Raw genomic sequence first — 17274 nt, forward strand, 5'->3', positions numbered from 1 at the left:
GTATAGGCATGTGGCTAAATGTACTCTTTTCAAAATTTTATTTTAAATTTTTATTCACTTACCTAGTTATTTTTTTTTCCTCCCTCTCCTCTTTTCTTTTGTATATACGTACTACATTATTAAAGGTATAAAATTTTTGTAAAAAAAAAAGGCTATCAAAAATAAACAGAACCAAACCCAAAATGAATAGGAATATACTCAACCCCTCATTTTTAAAAAAACTGAGAATTTATCAAATTATATTATATACACACATATGTACAAAAATTACCTATATAGATAAGCAATAATACACAAAAAGAGAAAAAGAGAGAGAGAGAGAAGGAAATAAGTATAAAATGCCCATATATCCTTTATCTCATCTATATTTTCATTGCGAGCGTACATATGTATATGTACATTAATATATTTACAAATTTATTCTTCCCGAGCGCCCAATTAACTCCGAAACAAGAAAAAAAAACCAAAAACAAAAATATAAAATAAAAAAAAGGGACCATACGTCTCTTATCACATCATTAAATCTAAAATTTATCTAATTTACAAAGAGAGTACCTCACATATAATAATGTTCAAACGTTTGTATTTTATGAGAGACTCTCCACATATATATATATATATATATGAAAATTTTAAACATACAAATATACTTATGCATAAATGTGTGTTAAAATATTGAATAGGTTTGAATAAATCGGTTAAAATAATTTGATATACTTTGCATATTTTATGTACAGATTTTTAAAACAAAAATGTTATACATATAAAAATTTTTATTTTTTTATTTCTTTTACAAAAAAAATTCAAAATTTAATTTGTTTTGTTCTTTTATTCTTTCTGTTATTTTTATCTTCTTTACACTCACAAACTGTATTTCTTGATGGATTCCGGTTCACTTTTTATATCGATATATAATGTATATACTTATACAATTGTATGTAATAATAATAATATAATAATAATGATAATAAATAAAGGGTCAGGTACAGAAGGTATGACTGCTACTTATCCACATCCAATTACGCCTTTGGCTAATGGATCATTTACGACAGCATCACCGATAACAGCAGCATCGACAGCTTTAGCTGTTGCGGCAAACGCAGTGGCTGGAAAACAAATTGAAGGTAAATTTTTGTATATAAATAATATGTACATACATTGTGTATACATAAAAGGTATGCATAAATAAAATAAATAAATTTAATTGTATGTAATATTTATATGAATGTGTATTTGAATGTATGCTTTCTTTTGTATTATTATACAGTACAGTTATGAATATGAAATAATATTTAATATGGATTTCAGATATTTTAACTGTAACAAGAAAAAAATCTTCGATTCGTCTCGGATCAAATCCGAGTCTTGTTTTCTCGCCATACTATTCTGCTATATTTGTTTTTGATAATGGGGTTTTAGTAAAAGGAATAAAATGTGTCTTCAATGTTAAAGATCGAAATCATTGAACTTTTGGCAGGTTTAAGTAAATAATACAGTTTTGAGTATTTAAGAGCCTTCAAACAATGGCAAATCACAAAAAAATTATTAAAATGAAAAGTTTATAGCTATTCTTAACGAATTAGATTTGTTACATTAAATCTGTACATGGATCAGACAATGGCTCGTTATGTCACTCCAAAGAATCTGTACAGGCGAAATCCGAAAAGTACGGACTCTCGTATGTAATTATGCACTATATCACACTTCGGCTTAATTAATATTTTGCACTTTACGCATTGTAAGAAAACTAATTTTCTTTTAACATTTATTGCCAGCGCTTTAAAACTGTTGCCGATCCGCCGTCTGACATTACAGAACTATATTATTCTAGAATTCATGTCGGAGTTCTAAGTTCAATTTTGAGCACTTTTACTGTTGCCTTATCATATATAATAAGAAAAAAATTGGAGAAATTAAATGAAAGAAAAACCAACACAATTAAATATGTTCCCAAAAAAAAAAAAAAAAATGAATAATAAAACAAAAATCGTAACAATTTTATTCCTTGTTTTCTTTATATTTATAACGGTAAACAAATAAGATTATATTACATTGTACAAGAACATACAAATCTACAAAATTATGAGCATATACAAAATGAAAAATGGGCGGTGGGGCAAGGTTTGGAAGGAAAGGGTAGATTTCTATAATGAAATTTTACGCATTAGCAAATTCTTTTTTATATTTCGAAAACAAAAACAAAGGCAATAACTGAAAAAAAAAATAATAAAATAAGGAAAAGCAGAATAACTATCAGAAAATACAACCCTTTTTCCTTTATTTATTACCGACCGTATTGTGTAAACAATAGGTAGGTTATGTGATGGCAACAAATTTTGCATATCGAGTTTTCGGTGGGAACGTACTTCTCCATAGTAGGGAAGTGTAAATAAACTATTTTTAGCAACCTGTCGGTCTGTCGGTCTGTCGGTCTGTCGGTCTGTCGGTCTGTCGGTCTGTCGGTCTGTCGGTCTGTCGGTCTGTCGGTCTGTCCGTCTGTCGGTCTGTGTGTGCACGCGTGTATCTCAAGTTCGGCTGAACCGATTTTGATGAAATTTTATATGTAAGTTTGTTTCCACCATGGCACGGATCGATCAACTTTTGGTATATATCAGGCCTCGGGAACTGCACTTTTTAGCGGGCCTGTTTTACATTTTTGAACATTTTGAAGAAAATATTCAACCGATTTACTTGAAATTTTATATATAAGCTCAGCTCGACCGTCCGCAAAAATTCGTATGTTTTGGAAGAAATCAGGCATCGGCAACTAGACGTTTACTACGGGCCAAATATACATTTTTGTGTATATAAAGAGAAATAATCAACCAATTTCATTGAAATTTAATATATGAACTCCTTGTATTAAAACAATGAACATATAAATTTTTTGGAAAGATCAGGGCTCGAAAACGGATTTGCGGGCCGATTTTACATATTTCACCATTTTGAAGAAAGTATTCAACAGATTTACTTGAAATTTCATATATAAGCTTTGCTCGATCATACGCAAAAATTCCTAATTTTTGGAAGAAATCAGGCATCAGCAACTGGGCGTTTACTACGGGCCAAATATACATTTTTGTGTATATAAAGAGAAATAATCAACCGGTTTCATTGAAATTTAATATATGAATTCCCCGTATTAAAACAATGAACATGTAAATTTTTTGGAAAGATCAGGCATCGGCAACTAAACGTTTACTACGGGCCAAACATACACTTTTGTGTGTATAAAGAGAAATAATCAACCAATTTCATTGAAATTTAATATATGAATTCCTCATATTAAAGCAATGAACATATAACTTTTTTGGAAAGATCAGGACTCGAGAACTGATTTGCGGGCCGATTTTACATTTTTCACCATATCCACAGAACAAATTGATGGAATTTCTTGAAATTTGATATTTGAGTTCTGGTTGTTACCGAAACTAACTGGCGAGCATTTCAGGGAATTCGGGTAGCACAAAGCGAAACTCTAATAAGAGCCAAATTTACATTTTTCTAAGTATGTTAACTATAAGCTTACTAATGTCCTAAAAATTGGAAAGAAGTATTTAACAGACAATTTTATAATATTCTGTAACACTTTCATTTAACTAGACATTACACAATGCGGTCGGTTATGTGCTGACCACATCAGATTTTTTTTATATACTATACTCGTATATATATACTTGTATAATTTAATGCTATCTCATATATTGACATGAAAAATTTTACCTTTTCTTTTTTTCATATTTATATTTATAGGTCCCGAGGGGAGTAATCTATTTATATACCATTTACCTCAAGAATTCACTGATACAGATCTCGCATCCACATTTTTACCATTTGGTAATGTACTGTCCGCAAAAGTTTTTATCGATAAACAAACAAATTTATCAAAATGTTTTGGTTTTGTATCATATGATAATCCAACATCAGCTCATGCAGCTATTCATGCTATGCATGGTTTTCAAATTGGTACCAAAAGACTTAAAGTTCAATTGAAACGTTCAAAAGATGCTGCTAAACCATATTGAAGAGAAAAAATGAAATGTAAAGAAATGTAAGACTACAATGAAACAAAAAAAAAAAAAAAATATATTTTATAAAATAAAATAAATTTTGTATATTTTGTGCTTTCTATAAAAAAAAAATAAAAAAAGACCAAAAATTCCAGAAAAAAAGGAAGAAAGCAAAATATTTATGTTATATAATTTCGTATTGTATATGTATAATTATTGTATATTATGTAGAACACATATATAAGAAAAAATTTATTAAGTATATATAATATAAAATAAATGTACGGTTATAAAATTAATTATATAGTTAATTATAACAAATTAATATGCTATATATATATATAAATGTATATTTAAAATTATAATATTATTATATGGAAACTGTTATACTTTGTATTTATATATGTAAATTAATTCAACGATTCATTTTATATTATATAAGTATATCATATAATTATGTATTAATTATTATAATTATAAATAACTATATGTTACATTTATTATAAAAATATAAATATTGTTATAACGTTTATTGCTATAAAAGTTCTTAATTTTCAATAAATATTTCGAATATTTCAAATATTACTGTTATACTGTTCGCATTAATGAAAAACTGATTCTGTATATACCCATACATTGTTTGTTGTAAAAAATGTTTGGAAATTTTGAAAAAAAAAAAAAAATCGGCCTAGCTATCGGTATGATGTGCTTAGTATTAATTTAAAAATAAATTTATTGCCTAAATTTAGGCGAACTCGTTTTTTAATTTTCAAAATAATTTTAAGAATAATTCAAAATTTTTAGAGAATTTTAAGAAATATTAAATGAAATATTTAAATAAGAATTGTATATTTATAAAAATTTTAAAATTCAGAAAGGTACTGTTCAAAATATTAAGAAATATTTGTTTATCTTTGTTGCTTTTAAATATAAAAAATTTTAACTTGTCTCTATGATAGTAATTTAATTAATAGTTTAATTGCTTATGGCAGTAGATAATTAAATGCACACTGCCTTCTTTACACAAATTTTTAGTCTAAAGTGTATACGATTCCAATTTTTGTATTCACAATTCTTAGAAAATTTAATAAGAACTGGGAAAAAAATTTTTATAATACAGGTTTCCGTATACCCGCCCTCCTCCTATGTCAAGAGTGCAATTAATTGACCTATATTATGAACTTTTATAGTAACAAATTTTTATATACATTAAGATTATACTTATAAATATATTTAATTATTATTTTTTATATATTTTAATTATTAACTAAATATAAATAAATAAATGATGGTATAACATGTAATCTTTTAAGGAATAAATTAAGTAAATGAAAATAAACAAAAAACAAAAAGATAATAAAATACACAATTATAATGAAAAACTAATACCAAATTAAAGTATTGATTTAGTCAAAAAAAAAAATTTATAATAATAATAATAATTATAATATAATTAAGTCTCAAGGATTGTTATTAATTTTAATTTTCATTTTAATGTTAAGTTTTCAATATATATATACACATACGGGCATAATATTATAATTCATTAAAATTATTTAACAAATTATTAAATATTAAATAAATTAATTCACAATACAATGTGATTCTGTAAAAATTTAGGAGTCATATACCACCGGGTAAATGCTCAAAAATGCTCAATGTAAGAAAAATTTTTTGTTTAGTAACATAGTATCGAATTGCGATTGTAGTTATAGAAATTTTAAGAAAATTTGGCGAAATTTCGAAAGACCTTGCTTATAATTTCCGTTCTATATAAATTTTTTTTGCTTATAATTTCCGCTCCAAACAAGCTTCAAACAGGGAGTTGGAAGGTACTTAAGACTAGCCCCCAAAAAGGGTAATTGGGATGACAACAGTTTATGATTTAAATAGTACGGCCATCTTCGGTAACTTATTTTTCTCGCAGGTAATCGCTTTAAAATAAAGCTCTAGTTTATACTTTTTCTAAAAAATTATTTTTGTTTGCTATAGCTCCTGCATTATAAAAGATTTCTTTTAAAGGTCGTCTAACTTAACGCCTAATCAAATGGAGAAAATTCTATTGAGAATTTCACAAAAAATCATGAGAAATTCTAGGGGCGAAAAAAAAAATAAAAAAAAGTGAAAAGAATTCGGAATTTTCCTAAATTTTGAATGCTTGTATTTCCGAAAAAATATGCAAAACCAAATAATGCACTCTTCTTTGTTAAAGTTTTCTAAAATCTCCTCCAAAAAATGTTTGTATAAAATTTCTATTTTTTTTTTTGAGCGGAAATTATAAGCGAAACAATTTATTTTAGAATTTCATCAAATATTCTTAAAATCCCTGCGGAGCTGCAAAACGTTTCCGATTTGACACACTGTTCGGAATGTAAATCAAAAATTTGACACTATTTTGTGACACCATTTTTACTCATTTTAGACTATTTACCTAATGATATATGGCTCCTAACTTGTTACTGAATCATCCTGTATATTCATATAAAATTATCCTTATTTCATTATTATAATACATATATACACACATATTTTCATAAACAGTTAATAAATAATTGTTAAAATCATTATTACAAATTTTGTTAATGTTAATATTAAAGTTTATATATATATATATATATTTATATATTTATATAAATACTAATAAATTATCTACACATAAATTTAACCAACAGGTTGCAGAATAGTTATAAAATTTTTTTACTATTGTTTTTATTTTTTCTTTATTTTTGGTTAATTTTAATTTTAATCACCTAATATACATAATATTAATTTTTTTGGGGCATTCAAATAAAATGCAATAACAAAAGAATATGTTAAAAACCATAAAATAAAAATAAAAGGCATTAATAAATTTTTATACATAAAATTGTAATAAATTAAAGAAAAAAAGAAAATTTTAATAAAATATTTTTCATATACAATATAAACAATATATAAATTTTAGTTAATAAACATTAATATACACAATAATAATAATAATAATTAAAAATAAATTAAAAGCAATGAGACTTGAAAATAAACAAAAAAACTTTATTATAATTAATTGAAAATGAGCGAAAAAAAATTACTTATTAATTAAAAAATTAAAATATTTTTATAGTCATAATAAAATTTAATTATTTTTTTTTTTTCATTTTGTTTTATATTATATTGTTTTGTTTTACAATAATTTTTAGTATAATTTTTTTTTTAATTTTTAAGATGTTTACCATCCCTGATATCGGAATTACAGTTGCATTGTATCACTGCACAATTCAGCAATTAAAATTTATAAGCTGAATTGTACAGCAAAAGAGTATTATTGTAATTCGGATTTCAGGGTCTATGACGTCTCTTATTTTTTTTTTTTTTTTGAAAAATTAGAAAAAGTTATATAGTTTATTTATACATGTATCCTATAACAACTATGATGATAATAGCTTAATTAAATACCAGTTTTAATGTCAATTTGTTTTATTCAGCAATAAAAATTATTTTGCTTAATATGTCGAATTCGTGTTAAGAATTAAAATTGTATTATTAAAAATAATATAGAAAAGGTATTGCTGAAAAATATATTTATAATGCTGCCTATTTGAAAAATTTAGAAATACAATTTTAAATGCTGAATAAATTTGCTGAACAAATTTGGTGAATTAATATTGCTGAATAATTTTTTTTATATATAATAAAATTATAAGCTGAATTCACTATTTTAAATATCAAATTTTTTTAAAATTAAAAACTTTATAAAGTGCTGCAGTTTTAAGGCTTTTTAAAATAAAATTTATATACAGTGTTGCATTGTTAAATGATGAATTGTTCACATTTCTATGACACTGCGAGAGTGACAGTTGTATAGAAATGTCAAAATATTATTCATTTCATTGATTTAAATGGGATAGGTGATATTGCTTCGATATGCAGCATTTCGGAGAAAATTAATATTTGTTGTAGTTTTGCAGCAATGTGAACAGAGCATGATATTAAATTTTGTAAGAATACACAAAAAAATAGAGCATACATACAATAAGCTTGTGTTAAAAAGTTAGATTAGTTTACTTTCGATAAAAGCGTGCATATTAAGGAGGGAAAAATTGTCAGGGAAATAATTTTCATTCAAAGCAGTTCGGCTTAAACAAGCAAACAAGACAACAAAGCAAAATATATTTAACGAATTAATTATTATGATTTTAGAAAAGCTGCAGTTGTAATTTTAGAGTGCTTTTTGTAATATCAAGTCAAACATTGAATTAATATTGGTTAACATTCATAGTTGTTAGGATAACAGATTAGTAATTTTTAAGGAACTTTTATTAAATCAAACCATAAAACAAAATATTTAAGAATTCACAGCAATTACCAAAAATGGAATTAATTAAATTAAATTTTAAAAAGTATGAAAATTAAAACAAAAAAAAAAATATTCAAAATAGCTATTAATTTTAAGTCATAATTTTTAAAAATGAATGCGAACGGGAGAATGGAAGAAAAAAAAAATTTGTTTTTAATCATAAATTGAAAAATTTTTTATAAAATCTAAGTCAAATATTTAACGAAAATGAAAAAATTTAATTTTTATTAAAATTTTTGGGGAAAAAAAACAAAATAAAATTATGAAATAAATTTTTACATAATTTTTCTATTTGTATGCAGTTTCTAAAAATTTCTAATTATATTCTTAATTGAAAACCTTTTTTCCAAAAAAGAATGTGTAACTAGAATTTGCAGCGAAATACTTCGGTATTATTGAAATGAGTTTACTTCCTTTAATGAGTCGTTGAAGGAAATTGAAGCACTAAATACGCAACGCTTGGTGGATAATCGGTTGTTATAGTAGTTTGCTCTATATTTTCTTACAAAGCAGATTTGAGAATTTGAACACAAATATTAAAAACTGTTCAAATTTTATAGGTTACATTAAAAATAGGAATTAAACACTATTATATTATAAATTGTTAGTCCGGTACTAGGTAGATTTTGCAGACAGACTTTTTGGAATGCATATTCATCAAAATTTTTAAATTAAAGCTCGCTTCTAGATCTTCAAATTTCGACTGAACCGATTTTGCTATTTTTATTTGTAATAAAATTTGAAAATAGCCAAACTCGAAATATATAGGATGAAATTTATTCAATTACTTTACATACCGCGTTATTAACTAAAATATTACCATTCTTCCAGCTTATAATCTTGGATCTCACTTTTTCAGCTCAATTTTTATTCATTTTTAAAGCAGAATTCTTCTTTCAATTCGATTTTTGAAGTTTTTTCTCGAATTTTCGACTGAACTTCTTTACCTTCAAAAAAAAATTTAAGAAATAATAATCTAATTTCGTATACGTTTTAGAAAAAGCGGGATACTCACATGGGAGAAATTCTACTCACTCAAAAATTACGATATACAAATAAATCATAGTTACTCATTTTCTTCTCATTTGGTGAGTAAAAATTCGTAATTATATTCCGAAAAAAAAACAATTCACAAAAATCGAATATTTTAATAATCATTGATAAAATTTTAATAAATTACAATTATAATTTGAAATACCAAATAAAATGTTATGGTACCTTATGTATAGGTATTTTATTATCATTTCACATTATTTTAATAACCATGAAAATCTAAAATAGATTTCTGTTATATACATATACATAATTTTCAATAATAATATTCATTTAAGTATTATACGGTTATTAAATTACAATAATAATGATAGTAATAATAATAATAATGAAATGATATATAACAGTTATATAGATATAACAAATATATAATAATATTATTCTAAGTTATTTGAGAATTTTGATTTATTTTCATTATTTCAACAAATTAAGTATATTAAATATACTTAATATTCTATATAATAGAATTGTATAACTATAAAATTATAATGTATTAAAATCATAAGTATATAATAGATACAAAATTATATATATAATATACAAAACTATTATGATTTTATGTTATAATTCTTATAATAAAGATGACTAAGTAGTAAAAACCACATTTTTTGAAAAACTATATGTTTTTTTTTTTTGTTAATTTTGTTTATTTCCTGTATTATTATTATTATTATTATCGTTTACGTTCAAGAGAAAATGAAGTAAAACCACTAAAAATATTCTATATATTAGTAGTTTGTGTAATACGATTATAATATAGGACATATATAAATGTTATATTATGTAATAATATGTAAAATATCTTTTATATTTTCTGTTATTGTAAAAATTATTATTTAAACCTAAAATTTCCATAAATTAAATTGAATTCAAATTTATCTAATATTGTATAACTTGTATAAGGTTTATATAATAAAATATTCGAAACATAATTATATTGGTATAACACATTTACCATAATTAACTTGATTATACATAATTTGGTTACAAACTGTAAAATAAAAAAATGAACAGAAAAAAGAAATTATATTTGATGGTTTCGAAAATAATAATTTGATTTTAAAATTTGAAAAATATATAAATAATAATTTTGTATAGGTTTTTATTTATTTACAAGAATTTCAATAATATTAATTATGCCACCATTTTATTTTCTTAAATTTTTTTTGTATTCCATGAAATTATTTCTGGTATATAAGTGGTTATTCAAAAAAATATAATAAAAAAATATTATTACTTAATTAAATTAATTTAAAATGAAAATATGCAGGAATTTAAAATATTAAATTTCAATTTAATTAATTAAATTTTAAAATTAATAATGAAAATTTAATTGTTATAATTATTAAATTATGGTTAATATTAAAAATTTACAATTTCGGTTGGGTGTTTGAAAGAAATTCAATAAATTTATGAATTTAATAATTATATAAATGGAACTTATTGGATTTTCTGATTAATGGCAGCTCTGTTAGTGTTAAATTTTTAAAGATTCTGCGTAAAGTGTTATACTCTCGGAACAAAATATTAATTTTATTTGGGTAGTTTTGTTTAAGAATAGAATTTTCGAAAAAATTTTAGTGAATTATATTATGAATTCGGGAAAAATTTCAACGACTTGTTATCTAGAATCCGTGATATGACCTCTATGTAATTCTGTACAATGATAAGACTCGGATTTCGCTCTGATTCTAATAGATCTATATTAGAAATATGGAAAATTTTCTATTATTTTAATAAGATTATTCGCAAATAATTCGTAGAATTTTTCTTCTTAAGAGGTAACGGCACCTTAAACATTTTTTTTTTATTAACAATTTTGAGGGTTATTGTGTATCTCACAATTTTACTTAGCGAAGTGAGAAGAAAGTGAATAGCTATCATTTATTTGTATAATATAATTTTCGAGTGAGAGGAGTTATTTCGTATTGCGTATCTCGTTTTCTTTTAAAATGTATAAAAAATTTATTCACTTTGTTTTTGAAATTGAGTGACCCGATCAGTCGATAATTTGGGAAAAAATGCAAAAATCTAATTTAAAAAATGAGTAATTTTATTAGAAAAATGAAATACCCATTAGAAAAATGAAGGGTTCTGTTATGAAAGTGAGATTTAAATACAGATTTTGTAATCTCCTGCATCTTATAATAAATTTTAATGAATAAGAGCATATATTAGAAAAATTATGATAAAAATTTAGAAATTTTAATAAAAAAAAAATGACGAAAAAATAAATTTATTTTATTAATTTTTATTAATTAATTAAATAAAGTATAAAATTTATAATTGTTGTAATAAAAAAATTACCATAAAAGGCGCAAATTCTAAAATGTTTAATTTTTGTTGTTTATTTTTTTTTTTAAATTAATTATAATAATTTTAAAAATATTTTTAATTGTAATTTTATTTACATAATTTAAGTAGAATTTATTCAATAATTATTATTATTAATATATAAAATTGTTAAATAATAATAAAAAAAAAATAAAAAAACAAGTGTACTTAATAAAGAAAATGGTTACCTATACGTAGTTAAAATAAATTTTACCATTAATATATGGAAAATTTCTTAGTTTTTCTTTAATTTTTAAAAAAATTGAAAAATTTCAGCTAAGAATTTTACAAATAATAAAGAAAATTTCGAGGAGCTGCAGATACCATGATTAATCATAACAATTGCAAATAAAATTTAGTTGCATGTTTTGTTGCCAGACGTATAGTAGATTTCTGTGCACGTTTTCGGAAAATGTACAGCATTCATCCGGTGGAGTCTAAGCCCAACAACATTTTTGCAGTAAAATTTTTGGTAATCTATCATTACATGGTATACATTACATGGTATTTCACTTTGTGAAAATAATAAGTTCTGAAGGAACACTTCGGTTGTGTTAATTAGTCTATGCGACTACACTGATTCTATTTACGGGTTTATGATCCAAATCAAAAATTTAAAAATTTATAAGCACATCTAAATTAATTACGATTTATTTCACAAAAAAAAAAAAAATATTTTTTTCATAATTACTTCAATCTTCTGTTTGCATTGGCACAATTTTACCCCAACTTAATTTTAGTCTAGTAACTCGAACTCGGATTTCGAACCGGTGTTTTAAAGAAAATGTACAACATGGAAAACCAAAAGCCGAATCGGAATTATTTGGTTTTAAAAGATATTACGGTCTAGACCTTTACGCTTTACCGTTTATATGAATTATGGAACTACGAGTAATACAAATTCTGACGAAAATAAAAGCTTATTGAACACAAGTTTTACCATTAATTTTAAAAATATAGTAATAACAAAAAAGTATCTGCAGTAGTATTTAAACCCAAAATACGGATATCAGTTGTCGTAACAGTAGACGGGGAGGAAAAGATAATTTTGTTTGCCTTTTTAAACTAAACCATATCTGCCATGCGGTTTTTTTCTCTTCTCTTCTTTCTATTGGCAAAATAATTATATTTTGATAATTTGACATGTCTGTACAAAAAGCTATTCAACCAGTTACTAGTTTATTTAAACAACTTCACTGCAAACTGAAATTAAAGGTATATTTCAAAATTTTTAAAAATTTTCAACATTAAATTAATTTTTCTAAAAAAAAACGTTCTTCACTCTATGTGATATTCTCTTTCTTTTTGTATATCTATTTCATTCTTGTATAAAATAATAAAAGTCATACCTAAAACGTCATAAAATTAAATTATTTTCAATTTAACAAAATAAAAACAACAAAATAGAAATATTTAACCTTCCCTTTATAAATAAAAAAAATTCACGAAACTCATTTTTAAAAACAAAAAAAAAAGCAAAAGGCAAGAAAATTAAATTTTTTTTTGTAAAAGAGAAAAAATGCATTAAATCAACTAAATTTAAATCCTTAAATTAAATGACACTAAATTAATATAAAACATTAAAATAAAGGTAAAAAAAAAATAATACTTTCATTCAATTTTAATTCGTTTACACAGGAGCGAACGCACTCGTAAAAAAATACTTATGAGAAGGCAAAGGCACAGAAAACAAAAACCGAAACGAAAATAATCAGAGAGAAAATAAACAAATAAAGAACAAAAAGAGAAAAATAAAAGCGAGAGCAAAAAAGAAAAATAATAAATTCTAGCGAATGAAAAAAAAAGAAAGAGAAAAACCAAACAAAATCATAAAAAAAAGAGCAAAATAGAGTAGGGTAGGGTAGGGAGTAGAGAGAGAAAGAGGAAGAGAAAAAGGAAAAATTGAAATTGTTCTTTTCCAATTGAATAGACGATGACGACAACGACGACGAAGATTATTTTTTTTTGTTTTTTTGTTTCTCTCTTCTTTTTGTGTTTTGCTTGCCTTTCTGGAGGAGATTGCCTTATAATAAGATTTTCGTATAATATTGACAATGATTTTTTTTCGCTGCTGCTAAAAAAAAAAAAAAAAAAAACAAAAAATTCATTTGTGACAAGCGGAAAATGAAATTTTCATGTTTAGTATTCAAATCATGTAATCATGTTTCTATTGAAGAATTATGTTCCCTATTTTTTTTTCATTTTTTTTTTTTAATATACATGTTGCTGATGGTTGCTGCTCCTAATACGAGTATAACGTGTTATTATTATTATAATTTTGTATTTATGCATATACATACATAGAAAATATATGTTATTATTATGTAATGTTGACATACGTATAAAATGTATTATACAAAATGTAGAATGGTAATGTGTATGTGTGTATAGAGAAGGAATATATGTAAGACATGTAAGTTACATTACAAATTGAAATCAAATAAAAAATCTAATCCCTTCATTGTAACTTTTTCTCTCTCAGTAACGATTGCTATTTTACTTTTGCATATATACACACAAATTATATGTATATATAGATTTACATATAAATAAATTATCATTTATGTTGAAAATTATCAACTTTATTTTAAGGTGAATATGTGTTCACCGGCAAATATACTAATAGTATAACAGATACGACAGAAATTTATTTTTATATAGGCAAAAATAAAAGGGAAACATTTTTCTTTTTTTTGTTCTTCCGATTCTTTTAATAAAGGTACCAACCCAACGTACGTTGAGAATTCTTACATTCATCTCATCTAATAACTTATAATTATATACTTTTACATGTGTACATACATTTGTGCCAGATTCATTATTAAATGTTTTTCTTATATAGCAACATACCTACACATTTTATATTCAAAATAATTTTAAGATTTTATGAAAATATGTTTGAATGTAAAACAATAAAAATTGCTATAATAATAAATATAAATTTTATGGGGTCATATTTTCTATACTCTCAAATTAAAGATTTTTTAGGGATTGGAAAGAAAACGATTTTTTTTTTTTTAGAATGAATTTAAATCAGTGCTTTAAATTCCTTTAAAATTTTTGTTAAGCTGTTATTGTTTCCCGTTACAATTTCTTTAATTATGTGTTACCCCCATTAATTCCATTCTCACCAGTGTTATTTTCTCTTTTTTTACTGAAAGGAAGAGCCTCATTCTTGAAAAAAAGTCAAATTTTTCTCTCACTGATCTACAGCCTTGAGCCTTTCAGTATCACTTTACGAAGTTAGGTTGATGGTCTTTTTCCACTCTGGTTTTTTGTTTTTGGTGGGCTGGATTTGATGTTATGCTTTTCTCATGATATTACCGCCAATATCCAACACGTCTTTCCAAAGCGTTTGCTGGAAGCAATTATTTACTCTCTCAGCATTGACTGCAAGTCGATTATTCCTAACCAAATCTAGCGAATTGCAGAGTTCATACTTTAGTGCTTTTTCATTTTGCTCTACAAGATACATCCAATAAGTTCATTTTGCAGTGATAATGACATTCAATTCATCATTATCAGCTCAAACTTTAATTAAAAAACCAGAGATTCAGGAACATTTATTGAGGTTTTATGAGAATTGACTCTAACATCATTTGTCAACAACTGAATTGATTCCTGAATTGACATCAATTTGTCAACAGTTTAATGAGAATAATTGCTCTCTATTCTCTCTATCCAGATATTGTGCTTACTGCTTAATATTGACAAATAGAGGGCGCACATTCAATTTATTTTATTTTTCTTAATTTTCTCACCATTTTTCTTTTATTTTATTAAATTCTCTTATTTTAATTTGTAATAAAAGAAAATATAAAATGTAGTGATTTTTCGTTTTTATTACAAGGTATAGAAAGGCACATTGTGGCATGCAAAATAATTTATCATTAACCAGTTATATAATAAAAAAAAATGAAAATCTGTTTCCGAATACGAATACGAAAGAAAAAGTATAGCGAAATTCAATCAGAGTAACAAAGTTGAATTGCTATTGAGAGAGAAAAGCATTAAAAGAATGTGTAAGGAAAAGATTGAAAAATGACACGAGAATAATAAAATAAAAAAAAAAAGAAGCATTGTTTTAAATTGGAAAATTTTTTTAATTTAATACAATTTCCTATACCTTGAGGACGATCCTATACAAATATTGCTTTCTTGCGATTTATAAGATGGTTTTTTTTTTTTTTTTGCTTTATTCGAAAGTGGAAAAATAAAAATCGATTTAAGTGTTAAGAATTTTTTCTTTTCTTTTAGGAACGTTTCTAAGAAAATGAAAAATTTTTTACTATAGTTGAGTAAAATAACATTGGTGTGGGTATGCATCAACACCTGACTTGGAATTAACAATTTTTATTGAAATTACCAGCTATTGGAAACTTGTATAAAGCAACTTTAATTTGGTTATAGATCTACCAATAATTTCATTGTTTCATCAATTGTGAAATTTGAGCTGAAAAAGTCTTGTTGGCTATAAAAAGTGTTAATAATTTTTTACAAAATATTTTGGAATGCTGTAAAATTTTTTTTTTTAAAATATACAAGCGTTGTGTAATTTTTTAAACTAAATGTTCTATGAATATGTGAAGAGAATTTTTGTTATTCCCAAAATTCCATAAAAATAAACTTGAATCAAATCAAAGGCTTGTAATGTAGCAAATTTTCTTTGAAAAATTATTTTATTTTACGCTGAAACAAAAAAAAAAATCGCGTTTGTATAAAATTTTTGAGGGTTCGACACGACAAATTCATTCAAAAAATCGTATATGAAACATATGTAGGTATGGAGGGTAGAAGAGAAATAATTTGCTCTAATGAAAGTAAATTATATTAGGATTTTCTAGGTTAGGTTGACGCGAGATGGGTCCGATAAGCTACATGGGTCAATTTAAAACCCCGTGTTGGATCATTGGCATTTACATTAATTGTTAGGTCTGTAACTTACAAAAAGTATACGCGATTCATACAAACTGAAAATGAGCTTCCATCTTCTCCTTTTCGGCATAGCAGTTTATGCAGAGATTGTTAATGGAATATTTCATTCTCCTCACATGTATACAAATCAAAAAATTTCCAGTTGTTACGCCCATTATAGCTCCAACGTCTCTCCGACGGAGAGATATCATATCCGAGCTGTGCAACACAGATGTATTTCAAGCTACAATATTCTATCGTCACGTTTTATACCGTTCCATCTGCAGTTTTCTAATTCAAACGTTAAAAATGACTGACTAATAGATTGAGAATCATAAGCATAGTATTTTTTCTTCCAATTATGTTAGGCATGTGCTAAAATATGTGATAAAAAACTAAAGTTATTTGGGTATTTTTTTTTTTCTAAACAAAATGGTTTCAAATTATTTTTTCATTTTAAAAAAATTTAAGATGAAAATTTTTTGATGTATGTTGAAATTTAATATCCTGACAAACAAAAAAAAATAATTGGAAATAGTAGAATTTTAAAGGATACAAAAAAAAAATTCAATCAGTTTTCTACAGCAGACCTTTTTTTTTTTTTTTTGTGTCTGGTGTAACAATTTTAGT

General features: G+C 24.5%; 1 protein-coding gene across 2 annotated transcripts in view; it reads left to right on the plus strand.

The window, feature by feature from the left end:
• The window catches only part of LOC129615935 (CUGBP Elav-like family member 1), a 123795-nt gene extending 119103 nt beyond the window's left edge, over positions 1–4692 (plus strand). Inside the window, exons 8-9 of one of the 2 annotated variants that reach the window (XM_055531365.1) lie at positions 978–1124; positions 3754–4692. In XM_055531365.1, the coding sequence (XP_055387340.1) occupies positions 978–1124; positions 3754–4025 (419 nt within the window). In that variant the 3' untranslated portion in view covers positions 4026–4692. The remainder of the gene's footprint in view (positions 1–977; positions 1125–3753) is intronic. The other variant, XM_055531364.1, reaches the window with a different exon arrangement.
• Positions 4693–17274: the final 12582 nt, after the last annotated feature.

This window comes from Condylostylus longicornis, unplaced genomic scaffold (genome assembly GCF_029603195.1).
Source record: "Condylostylus longicornis isolate FDR11 unplaced genomic scaffold, ASM2960319v2 ptg000153l, whole genome shotgun sequence".
NCBI classification, from domain to species: Eukaryota; Metazoa; Arthropoda; class Insecta; order Diptera; family Dolichopodidae; genus Condylostylus; species Condylostylus longicornis.